The sequence below is a fragment of the Pseudophryne corroboree genome, chromosome 8 (assembly GCF_028390025.1).
Source record: "Pseudophryne corroboree isolate aPseCor3 chromosome 8, aPseCor3.hap2, whole genome shotgun sequence".
Lineage (NCBI taxonomy): Eukaryota > Metazoa > Chordata > Amphibia > Anura > Myobatrachidae > Pseudophryne > Pseudophryne corroboree.
This window is the reverse complement of record NC_086451.1, coordinates 62,251,582-62,264,496: the sequence shown is the minus strand read 5'-3', so window position 1 is coordinate 62,264,496 and position 12,915 is coordinate 62,251,582. Positions and strand designations below refer to the sequence as shown.

The window sequence follows — 12,915 nt, the reverse complement described above, 5'->3', positions numbered from 1 at the left end:
GTACTGCCGTATCTGGACGACTTGTTAATCCTGGCAAATTCCCCAGATCTTCTCCTGCGTCATCTGGATATGACTGTCCGGTTTCTACAAGCCCACGGGTGGCTCATCAACTGGAAGAAATCCTCCCTGGTCCCTGCTCAGAGCATGGTGCATCTGGGAGCGCTGTTGGACACTCACAACCAGAGGTTGTTCTTGTCTCAGGAGAAAGTCCTGAAACTTCAGGACAGGATTCGTTGCTTCCTTTCTCGTCCACAAGTGTCTACATTCGGCAATGCAGGTGCTGGGCCTCATTGTATCAGCATTCGACATGGTGGAGTAAGCTCAATTCCATTCTCGCCCCCTCCAGAAGCTGATTCTAGCCAAGTGGGACGGCCTGCCTCACCGGATCAGGTCTCAAATGATCTCATTGACTCCGGAGGTCCGTCTGTCGCTGCTCTGGTGGCTCCAGGACCGACAATTGTGCAGAGGCCGTCCCTTCTGGATATCCAACTGGGTCCTGTTGACGACAGATGCCAGTCTAAGAGGTTGGGGTGCGGTGCTGGAGCAGCACTCCTTGCAGGGTCGGTGGACCATGGAGGAATCTCTCCTCTCGATCAACATTCTGGAATTGCGGGCGGTCTTCAATGCGTTGAACCTATCCCAGCATTTGATTCAGAACTGTCCTGTTCAAGTACAGTCTGACAACGCCACTACAGTGGCTTACATAAATCATCAAGGCGGCACTCGAAGCTGTTTGGCAATGAAGGAAGCCTCACGGATTCTACGTTGGGCAGAACGCCATCTACCGGCAATATCGGCAATATTCATTCCGGGGGTCCTGAATTGGGAAGCGGACTTTCTCAGTCGTCAGGACATGCATGCCGGCGAGTGGGGCCTCCATCCAGAAGTGTTTCAACTCCTCGTGGAAAGGTGGTGTCTTCCAGATGTGGATCTGATGGCATCTCGACACAATCACAAGGTGCCGGTCTTCGGAGCAAGGACAAGGGATCCTCAAGCAGCATTCGTGGATGCGCTGGCAGTGCCGTGGAGTTTTCGGCTGCCGTACGTGTTCCCTCTGGTGTCACTCCTGCCCAGGGTAATTTTGGAAGTTCAAGAAAAAGGAAATCTGCTTCTCATAGCTCCGGCGTGGCCCAGACGGCACTGGTTCTCAGACCTGCAAGGCCTATCGTCGGAGCGTCCACTTCTACTTTCACAACGCCCAGACCTCCTCGTTCAGGGCCCCTGTGTCAACCAGGACCTAGCCCGGCTGTCTTTGACGGCGTGGCTCTTGAAGCTTCCGTCTTAAGAGCTAAGGCAGAGGTTCTCAAACTCGGTCCTCGGGAGCCCACACAGTGCATGTTTTGCAGGTAACCCAGCAGGTGCACAGGTGTATTAATTACTCACTGACACATTTTAAAAGGTCCACAGGTGGAGCTAATTATTTCACTTGCGATTCTGTGAGGAGACCTGCAAAACATGCACTGTGTGGGCCCCCGAGGACCGAGTTTGAGAACCTCTGAGCTAAGAGTTTTTCTGAAGAGGTCATTAAAACTATGTTGCGGGCCCGGAAACCGGCCTCTGCTCGGATTTACCATCGGGTCTGGCATTCCTACTTTGTTTGGTGAGCATCTAATAATTATGACGCTTCCAAGTTTAGTACAGCCAAACTTTTGGCTTTTCTACAGCAGGGCCTAGATTTAGGCCTGCGTCTGGCCTCCCTCAAGGTTCATATTTCTGCTTTGTTGGTGTGGTTTTAGAGAAAAATTGCGACTTTACCTGATGTTCATACTTTCACTCAGGGTGTGTTGCGTATCCAACCTCCCTATGTCCCGCCTGTGGCTCCTTGGGACTTGTCGTGGTTTTGGAGGCGTTGCAGGAGCCTCCATTTGAACCTCTTGGTTCAGCTGACCTCAAGTGGCTTTCCCTTAAGGTGGTGTTCTTGCTGGCTATTGCCTCTGCTAGAAGAGTGTCGGATTTGGGTGCCTTGTCTTGTAGTTCCCCATATCTGATTTTTCACCGTGACCGGACTCGTCCCGGATATTTACCTAAGGTGGTTTCTTCGTTCCACCTTAATCAGGAGATTGTGGTTCCAGCTTTTTGTCTCTCCTGATTTGTCTCCCAAAGAGCGGTCTTTGGATGTGGTACGGGCTCTCCGTATCTATGTGAAGAGAACTGCTTCTATTCGAAAGTCTGATTCTCTTTGTTTTGTTTGGATTTCACAAACGTGGCTGTCCTGCTCACAAGCAGACCCTGGCCAGGTGGATTAGAATGGTGATTGCGCATGCTTATGTTAAGGCTGGTCTGTCAGCTCCTGTTCATATTACGGCCCATTCTACTCTGTCTGCTGGACCTTCTTGGGCGGCCCAACGTGGTGCGACCCTTGATCAATTGTGCAAGGCGGCTACGTGGTCCTCCGGGAACATGTTCATAAGGTTCTATGCCTTCGATACTGCCGCCTCCCAGGATGCTTCCTTTGGACGCCGGGTTCTTGTGCCTGCTACAGTGCGTCCCCTCCCATAAGGAACTGCTTTAGGACATCCCCATTGTCCAGACTTGTGGAGCCCAGTGTACCCCGCAGCAGAAAACGAGTTTTATGGTAAGAACTTATCCTTGTTAAAACTCTTTCTGCGAGGTACACTGGGCTCCACAAGGCGCCCACCCTGACGCACTTAGCTTCTTTGGGTTGATATGGCATTAGCCGCTGACACTTCTTGTCGTGAGAGTGTGGTGTATGTGGCTACTAACCATTGTCGTCTCTTTTCCTGCTACTGCATTGGGCTGGTTAACTAAACTGAGCTCCTGTGCTGGGAGGCGGGGTGATATAGGAGGTGGCGCTGTGCATTCTGGGAACGGTCTAAGCTTTGAGCCTGTTGGTGCCTCGGATCAAGATCTTACTCTACACCCCATTGTCCAGACTTGTGGAGCCCAGTGTACCTCGCAGAAAGAGTTTTAACAAGGGTAAGTTCTTACCATAAAACTCGTTTTTTGTGTCCTCCATTTGGGGGTCACAGGAAGATGTTGGGAGTATAATATGCGCAGGGAAAGATTGAGTATTTTAGATCTAAATTACTTGTCTGTGCTCCCCCTATACTCCATGCTTGCTGCAGGCTCTCCGTTTAGCTAAACTTCCCCGGCAGTGCTGGGACCTCTTCGGACTCCATTTTTTTTTTTTTTTTTTTTTTTTTTCTTAATCCTTTTTCATGTCTGAGAGAGGTGCTTCCATAGTTTAGAGTTCCTGCCTTGCTAATTTGCTGGTGGAACTTTTAGGTACTGCCAACGTTTGCGCTTCCTGCTAACCGGGGTCTCCAATATCGCATGGGCCAGGAAGTTTCTCTCTGAGGTGGTGCTGGTGGAAACGGCCTGGGCCAAGTCCACAATGGCCTCCTTTGATCGCTTGATTCAGATGGTGTCTCACTCCCAGGTGTTCAGTGGAATTCATTTTTCCCCCAGCTACTCAAGGTGGTCTGCTGGTTGGGTCTGTGGTCATGATGGGCATCCGTCGCACACAGGATCTCCTGCTTGTTTCTATCCGTAGTTTAAGGGCTGTAGTCGACGGCAAACGCCTGGGTGGGAGGAGATTAGGCAAAGCATCTTGCTATACGGACAATTATTTCGTTTTTACTTATTGGGGGTTGCCCAGCCAATCAATAGGTTGGGGTTTTCAGCTGCAGAAATGAGATGAATCCTTTTGTGCCAATCTGAACTTGAACTAATTGAACGCCCTGAGAAAGAAAAAGGAAGATGGAAGGTTCTTCCAACTTGGCGCAGGAGCTGCCCATACACTGAGAGTGGCAGAAATAAATGTCACCACATTTATATGGGTGTAGTACGGCTGACCGGCGGTCTCCTGACCGCCGGTCAGCTTACCGACGCCGGGATCCCGGCAGCATACCGACGCCGGGATCCCGGCAGCATACCGACGCCGGGATCCCGGCAGGGAGGGGTGAGTGCAGCAAGCCCCTTGCGGGCTCGCTGCGCTCGCCACGCTGCGGGCTCGGTGGCGACCTGCGGTCGCCACGGGTTCTATTCCCACTCTATGGGTGTCGTGGACACCCACGAGTGGAAATGGTCCCTGTTGGTCGGCATGCCGACCATCGGGACAGTGACCCGTCGGGCTGGTGGAGGAGGTCATGTGACTGTCGGTCAGCTGACCGGCGGTCACATGAATACCACCCCATTTATATAACCAAAATATAGAAAAAAAGTAGATACTACTGTGTCCAGAGCGCTCTAACGTGACTGTATGATAAAGATGCAGAATAAAAAAGGAACGTTCAAAGTAATAATACATTCCTTTTGAACGCTTTGATAATCCGTTCCCTTGGTTGTCGATCAGATGGAGAGTTCAGCTTGTGTTTTTGAAAACTTCAGCTCGTCTCAAACAGTTTTTCCAGGCTCATGCAGGGAGGGAAACCGAAGCAAATTTGTAGACCAATCTTAACCCGACAATTGAAGAAACAAACACTATAGCGGATCCAAGAAAGGGAGCGTACCGCACTCACACAAATTCAGGTAAGTATGCACACATCAAGGTTTCTTTAACAGGCAACAGGTCATCTTATGTGAATATTCTACTTTCAAATGATTAATGAGGTGCATACCCCCAACTCACATTTCTGATAGAACATACCCAATAAAAGATACCTTGATAGGAGTCAACTTTACACAATCCATGTGAGTTGGGGTACGCACCTCGTTAATCCATTGGAAACCTTACAAAAAGATTACCTTTTTATATGCTTTTTCTACCCAAATCAAGTATGAGTGTTTGGTACGTAAAAGTCTCATCTCTATGCTTACCTTATCATCATCTATACTTACCTTACCTTCATCACCTTACCTTACCCTCGCGCACCTGAGGGTCTCTGGTGCGTGAGCAATACCAGGGAAGCTTCTTGTTGAGATGGGAAGCCATCATGTCTATCTGTGGATGGCCCCACCGGTGGATGATCTGCTGGAACACCTTCTGGTGGAGACCCCACTCCCCCGGGTGGAGATTGTGACGACTCAGGAAGTCCGCTTGTCCTAGAATGAAGATTGCGGACATTTCCCTTGCATTTCTTTCCGCCCAGAGGCGTAACTTTGACACTTCTCGCATGCAGGCTCTGCTTTTTGTTCCTCCTTGTCGAGTGATGTACGCCACTGCTGTGGCGTTGTCCGACTGTACCTGGATTGCGTGATCCCTGAGCAGAGGAGAGGCCTGAAGCAGAGCATTGTAGATCGCCCGAAGTTCCAGAATGTTGATCGGAAGGAGGGCTTCGTGGGCTGTCCAACTGCCCTAGAACTGCGCCCCTTGGTTGACAGCTCCCCATCCTCTCAGACTCGCAGCATCCGTTGTGAGGAGGATCCAATCCTGAATCCCGAAACTCCGGCCTTCCAGGAGATTGGAGGATTGCAGCCGCCACAGAATGTATATCCGGGCTTGAGGCGACAGCCATATCGACCTGTGCCTCTAAAGATGTGATCCGGACCATTTGCTCAGGAGATCCAGCTGATAAGTCCTGGCGTGGAACCTCCCATATTGGATTGCCTCGTATGAGGTGCCATCTTACCCAACAATCTTATGCAAAGATAGATGGACACTCAAATAGGTCGGAGCACCATGCGGACCATCAACTGAAGTGTTCTCGCCTTGTCCTCTGGCAGGAACACCTTCTGGGCCCACAGTATCCAGCAACATCCCCAGGAACTGGAGCCGCTGAGACTGCTCCAGATGGGACTTTTGTATGTTGAGGATCCACCCATGGTGTGACAGAAGTTGGATAGTGTGGTCGATATGGAGCAGCAGAAGCCCCCTGGATCTTGCTTTGATCAGAAGATCGTCCAGGTAAGGACCAATATTGATTCCCTGGACCAGGAGCTGGAACATCCTTTCCACCATCACCTTCGTGAGCCCCCCTTCCTAATGGCATCGGAGCTACAGTGAATATTTATAAAGGCAAATAGCGGCTCCGCTTCCCAGTTTGTACTCACCACAGATGTCCCCTTCAGGCAGTGTTAGGGGTGTGCAGCGTGCTGCAGCTGTGACCGCCAAGGCGCAGTGCCCCACTGAACAACAACCCCTCAGGACGGTGGTCCTGCAGCGGGGCAAGCGGCTCTACACCTCGCAAGTACATAGTGTCTATAGACTTCAAGGACACGTATTTGGACATCCCCAAATGTGCGTGAACATAGGAGCCCTCTCTGGTTTGCAGTTCAGAACCAGCATTACCTGTTCAGGGCACTTCTGTTCCGTGTGGTGACAGTTCCATGATTATTTACAAAGATCATTGGCATGGTGATGGCTCTTCTACAGCCAGGTGGGTGACTTATCATTCCCTACCTGGATGATCTTTTTATCAAGGAAAATTCCCCACCTTTTTTTTCAGACCCATGTTGCTGAATGCAATGCAGGCACTCTAACCTGAAGGATGGATTAATTACAAGAAGTCAAAATTGACCCATTTTATGATCTTCCTGGGGCTCCTGTTTGACACCTGGTTACAGGTGTTTTTGTTGTTGGAGAAGACCCTTTTACAGGGTTTTGGCTAAATCTTTGCATGCTCACAAATACACATCTGTGAAAGTGGATGCCAGCCTTCAGAATTGGGGAGTGGTCACATTTCTGACCCGTATTCAGGGTCTTCTCACCGTTTTGAAAGGGAAGACTTCTAATTTCCTGGTGTGGCGTTCTGCACCAAACAGTTCACGTTTTCCAGGTAACCCAGCAGGTGCACAGGTGTATTCATTACTCACTGACGCATTTTAAAAGATTAAACAGATGAGGCTAATTATTTCATATGTAATTCTGTGAGGAGACCTCGAACACATACACTGTGTGGGGTCCTGAGGACCGAGTTTAAGAATCTGTGTTCTACACTTTAGCAAGCAGATGGTTTTCTCTGTGGGTAAAGGAGTTTCAGAGCTGGGTGCTGTGTCTTGTAGGGCTCTTTGTCCATGATGATCAGGTGGTCTTCATTACAGCCAAAAGTGGTCTTTTTTTCACATAAATCGTGAAATTGGCTTTGGACCATCCTACGTCTGAAGAAGAAGAAGAGAGCTCTGTTTGTTCCTTGGATGTGGTTAGGGCTTTGCATACTTATGTTCGTTGGACAAATTATGTATGCAGTATGGTTGATCTTTTGGGTGGTGCAGTGCAGAACTTCAGCTGGACAGCTAACTGTATAGGGCTACCACCTAAATGCCTCTTCATGTATTTACCATAATCTAGAGGTTTCATGTGTTTGATTCCAGATATGCCAGCCTTGGATAGGAAGTGCTTTGCTATACTTCTGCCCTTAGAGGTAGCTTTGTGATGTCCCCAATGTAGTCACATTGTTTCCCATCTGGAGGACTAAAGAGGAGGTTTTTTTTTTTTTGTATTTTTTTTTTTTTTTTAAATAAATCTCTTTAAGACTATTGGTTGTCACTGTGTGCATTCCCTCTACACATTTGTTCATTTTTACATTTCCTGTCTTAGAAGGCAGTTGTTCTTTACACAAGTTTGGGACTATCGTCATGCAGACATGGTGATGGAGTGATTTTACATTTAAAGTGCCAGCACTCCTCTTGTATTCACTATGCCCTAACGCCTTCCCAATGGACCTAAAGTACAGGATTTAACGGGAGTACTTTTTATAAATGTGGCACAAGATCCCAGTTGCTAATATGTATTTAGTAAATAACAGTCCTAATGCATAAATTGTAGCCAATTACAGTTGGTTACTAGGAATATAGGAAGGATTATCCTAGGAAAAAGGCTGCATGCAGTTGAGCAGCAGCATAGTCTTAGAAGTCTATAAGGGTATGGCTTTATTTTATCGGTATAATGGTTGGGACCGTTTTTTAAATGTATGCTATAGTGCATTCTACGTTCCTTGAATGTGGCATCGGCAAGGCCAGATTAAAAATGGGGTGAATGAGACTACAGCTCCAGGCCTCCACCTAAAAATATGCCCTTTATCGTGACCAGCTACCCAGCTGGCCATAAATTCTTACAGTTGTATTTACATTTTCCTCAAAAATGATGCAATGTTTTTACGTCTACATGTTTAGGGAGACGTTGGGGCAGATACTGTAGTGATGGGCATGTACACACCTACACGGCACTGGTCACAGTGCCTTCTAACAATGGTAAATTGATAAATTTCAACTCCAGGGCCATGTGGCTCTTAGGGGTCTCTTCATGAAGCAGTGAAAAATGTGGAGAAGTTGCCCATGGCAACCAATCAGCTGCTATGTATAATTTTATAGAATGCACTTTATAAATGTTACCTCAACACTGATTGGTTGCTATGTTTCACGAGTAGACCCCTTAATCCAGCCCAGGACATCAGTTACCTACAGCTGTACTGCCTGAGGGAGGAAAGATTCCCTCTGCAAGGAGAAGAACTAGATGCCCAGTGTGTCAGTTACTTGCTTTCAGCTGCCCCTTAAAATGTTAACTCCCATATAAAGTCCTGTTACTTATTATTATTATTATTATTATTTATTATTATTTATTATTATTATTTTCTTTCAAAATTGTGTTTATTGAAGAAATGGACGAAAATACACAAGAATTACCAAAGCACAATATGGTAGTAAAATGGATAGCAGATAACTCGAGCGTGGTAATCGAATTGCTGGAGCGCACATACCCGAAAAGAGGCAAAAATTGCAGATGTGGTAAAATTACCGCTATTTCACGGCCGATATAATCTAACACTATGATATCCTGCGGGATTTACAACAAAGACTCCCATGTCCAAAAGGGAAACCATAGAATCCTCAAAAAGCAAGGAAAAAGAGAGCGGAGCCACAATTCAGTCTGCTTTCTTTTTTCTTCTGGGCAGAACGGTCAGGCATTACAACCTTAAAAAGTTTAGAATGCCCAAGAGAACAAACTGACAAAGAGAGAGAAAAGGGATGAAAGGAAATATAAGAAGAGAAAAGAAACTAGAAAGTGATCCTATTTTTCTTTATCTTTTTTATTTCATCATATTATAGCAGGAATGATTGTTTGTACGTTTTGTCTTCTCTTCTGCATAACTTGCCCATTTGTTTCAAGCACACTTCTTATTACCTGCAGGCCAATCTCAGAATTTTTCCTTATTCGTGATACCAGTCTAATTCCCAACATCTTGTGGTTTGAATACACAGTAACCAGATCAGAAGCCAGGTAAATATGTGGATGGTACTTGTAGTGATTGGAGGGCAGTCTCTTAAGACTGTCTAGACACACAAAGTTTAATAGTTTTAAAATATAAATCCATATTCATTTTTAAATAAAATGTACCCCCCCCCCCCTTCTTTTTAATACTCCCCCAGGAGCAGACAACGCAAACTCGGCACAAAGCTTCAGTGAGTCTGCGACCAACAAACTGACAGTGAGGTATGACGGTAAGCTACGTAATGTTATGGACAGGAACTGAAGCCAGTACAGACTGTGGCGCACTGAAGAACATTTAAACTGACGGACCAAAAGAGAGAGAACGTGTGGCCTTCACTCGGTTTACGATGCCTGTCTTGCCAGCGGCCCTCCTCTGCATGTCAGGACTGAGGCCAACCAATGCTCTCAAATGCACGCTGTCCAATGATCCTTCTCTGATCGCTCAACTGACAGAAGACGGACTAATGGGAAATAAAGAGCTGAGGTTGTTTTTCTTTCTGTTTCTTGGTCCCCCACACCCTTTTCCTTTTTTTAAGGAGATGATCAAATTAAATCTAAATTCCCGCGGAAAAAAACCCCCAAACCCTTTTTAATAGCACGAGTACCCACCTTTTATTTATTTATATATTTTTAAAAAAATCCTTTGCAGCTAATAAGTATGGGGTGGAAAATTCCATGAATGTCGGTGACTTTCAGACATTATTTCCTTGTATATCTTTCTCTTAAACCCAATTGACCACAAACAGCGAAGCCCTAATTTCCCTGCGCTTCAGCAAGATTCACGTGGCCAGCCAAGCTGGCTTGGCCATTTAGTAATATTGCCCCTTGGGCATCAGCTGTGCTCCCCAAGGTGCCTACTGACGAAAGACGGCTGGAGGGCTTAAAGCAATTCCTGTTGCACTTTGAACAAGATTTCAGTCAAGGACTACAAACAACCCTTTTAACACTAGTGATTATTTGTTTTTGTTTTTACTTATTATTATTATTGTGTGGGTGGAAAGTGGGACTGTGTTTTTCTTCCTGATATGTTGCTTCTCAAGCTCCACGGAAAGGACTATTGCTGCAGTAACCAGGGATCTGATCAAGCTTGGTAATCTCTGGAGTTGCTCATCAATTTTTGTACTATAGGGGGAGAGTTATGTTTAGTCTTCATAACAAATTTAACAACGAATAACAGCCTGGAATTGTCAGAAATAAAACTCCTATTATAATCTCAGCCATGATGGCAGCAATGTAAGTAAATGAGTTGCTATAATCTCTCGGGGGTAGTGGATGCATTAGACCAGCGGTGTATAACGGTTTCCCTTTAATAAAGCTGGACTAGCCAGTAGTGCAGATGAAAACTGCAGTCGTGGGTACGGGACCACGCTAAAATAGGGAGATTTCCACGCTATGCTCCCTGAGAACAGCATGCAAAGAAACCATTCAAAAAGGGAGCAAAGGCCTTTGGGTAATACCATTTACGTGGCAGCTCTTTAAGCCAATGCTCTGGTCACTGGGCAGCCTGCTCAGTATGTGAAGCACTAGAGATGGCCTGAGTAAAACAAGAAGTGGAGTAAAACAAGGGAGGTACTTAGCCTGGGGCCAATATTCAAATAAACCACTTTTAAAAAGGAGAATAGAAGCAAAGGCTTCTGGGTAACTAGTTACATTTTCTTGGAGTGGTTTATTTAAGACATTCAGTGAAGGTATGAATGTCCACACAGCTGGCTTTAGATCGGCAACCTAGGCAGTGTAAACCCAGCTGTATTACCACTGTGAATGCATGCATTTGACACGATGCATCCTAACTGTTCTGTGTAATCACAACCAAGTGACATCACTTCCAGCCGTAGTTTTAATGTAAACTGTCACGTTTGTTTTTAAGGAGGAAGTGATGTCTCCTAAGCACAGCGTCTGATCTCTGTGTTAGGATATACTGTTCTTTTGAATCGCGTGGAAAGGGCTTAAGGTAGGCAGATCTTACTATCTGCTTTTTATATTGTCGCATTGCAAACGCTTGTCTCTAAATGATACGTCTTGGATAAATGAATAGCAAGAGCTTGCACAGATGAGTTACTTTTCCTACAATTACTGTGGACTGCATGGGAGACTCCCGACCCCCACAAAGCGCAAATAGGGGGCATTACTGGTAATTAAGATGCAGTTGGGGCACCAGTCTCCATTTGTGCAGCTGCATAGTACGGCCCTGCTCTTCATACTGCGGTGGCTGTATGGTGCCCTAACAATACACTGATATACCACTGGCTCTTTGCTCCGAATCGTCACTCCTGTTTTGTTTTTGTTACAGTGTGAGTGTAATGGATTGAAACATGAGTTATTTTTATTTTAAAATAAAACTGATGCAAAATACTGAATTTATTCTATTTTATTTTTTCAGCCCAGGATTTATTATGCTCAAAAATGTGTTTATGTATTTAGCTGCAGCTATTCCTCCTCCATCCAAATGGTCCCTATTGTTAGACCTCCAAAAGGGATGCGGTCAACTTACCTACAAGTCAAAATCCCGACATTTAAAATGACGACAGGTCAAAAAGTAGACATGAGTTTTCCATTGAAACAGACTTGTTCATATGTTACCATACCAGTGGACTTGGAGGGGGATGCGGTACACTTATACGGTGTCCATGTCGACATACACACACATGAAACCTGTGTCGACTTTAACCTGTCGACATTTTAAATGACTGTATTTTGACCTTGTCACTATTTTAAATGAAGGTATTTTAAAGATCGGGATTTTGACCATCGGTCAATTGTTGGAATTTTGATTGTAGGTATTTCATACTAAACCCCTCCAATTCATCCTACAAAATCTATCGGAGTTGTGGCTGTAAATACTGTTGCTATCCAGCATGTTTAAGCCTGATATATGAAAGGGCAGTGCTCTTCTAGATTTCAGGCTTAAACACGCTGGGAAGGGGCGGCTTTTAAACGCCGGGTAGCAAGTAACCTTTCTTGGACTTTAGCAGATCCTGCTTTGCCAGTGAGGAATCGCGGTGTTGAGGTAACTGAACTATTAAAACCTTCTAGTAGGTTTTAGATTGATTGACAAATATATAGGCTTACCATACTACTCCTTTAAACCAGGACATAAGTGAATTACACAGGTTCTATGGCTGGCTGGCTTCAAGCCTTGTTTCAATCAGCCAGAGAACCTGTGTAATTCATGTATGTCCTGGTTTGAAAGGGGAGTATGATAAGCCTACAAATATAGCTTAGAGCAGAGGTTCCTATATGTGGTCCTCACAGCACCTGAACATTCCAGGTTTTAAGAAGAATATCCATGCCTGGACACAGGTGCCTTAAATAGTACCTCAAGCAATTTGATTTAACCATCTGTGCTCCTTTTAGGGTGCCTTGAAGACTGAATTTGAGAATCTCTGGCTTGGAGGTTTCCGTTTCTGCGCTTCATAAGGGTTTCTGCATGGGAGCACAATAAACCTTTGCAAAGCATCACCACATGTTCTCAAAGCAGTGACAAAACGTTGGTATCTTATGGCTGGCTACTGAAGCTAGGGACAAGACTGCACCATCCAGGCATGGACTAAGCTGGGCCCCAGCCTGTGTGTGTACTGTGCACTAGAAAGAGGTCCAGGAAGGAAATTAGTGTAGTTAGGAGGGGATCAGTATGATTTGCCGGCCGTCAGTATACCAACAGCTTCATCCCGGACACCAGTACGCAAAGAGTCCCCTTGTGGGCTCACCACACTGCAGGTTCAGTGGCTCCTGCGCCCACCACAGGTTCTCTTCCCAGTCTATGGGTTCCGTGGACACCCACGAGTGGGAATAGCCCCTGTGAGCCG

General features: G+C 46.0%; 1 protein-coding gene across 1 annotated transcript in view; it reads left to right on the top strand.

Moving 5' to 3' along the window:
• The window catches only part of DOLPP1 (dolichyldiphosphatase 1), a 73,197-nt gene extending 61,736 nt beyond the window's left edge, over positions 1-11,461 (top strand). The window contains exons 7-8 of the mRNA XM_063936484.1: positions 9,029-9,118; positions 9,268-11,461. Coding sequence (XP_063792554.1) covers positions 9,029-9,118; positions 9,268-9,304 — 127 coding nt within the window. The 3' untranslated portion in view covers positions 9,305-11,461. The remainder of the gene's footprint in view (positions 1-9,028; positions 9,119-9,267) is intronic.
• Positions 11,462-12,915: the final 1,454 nt, after the last annotated feature.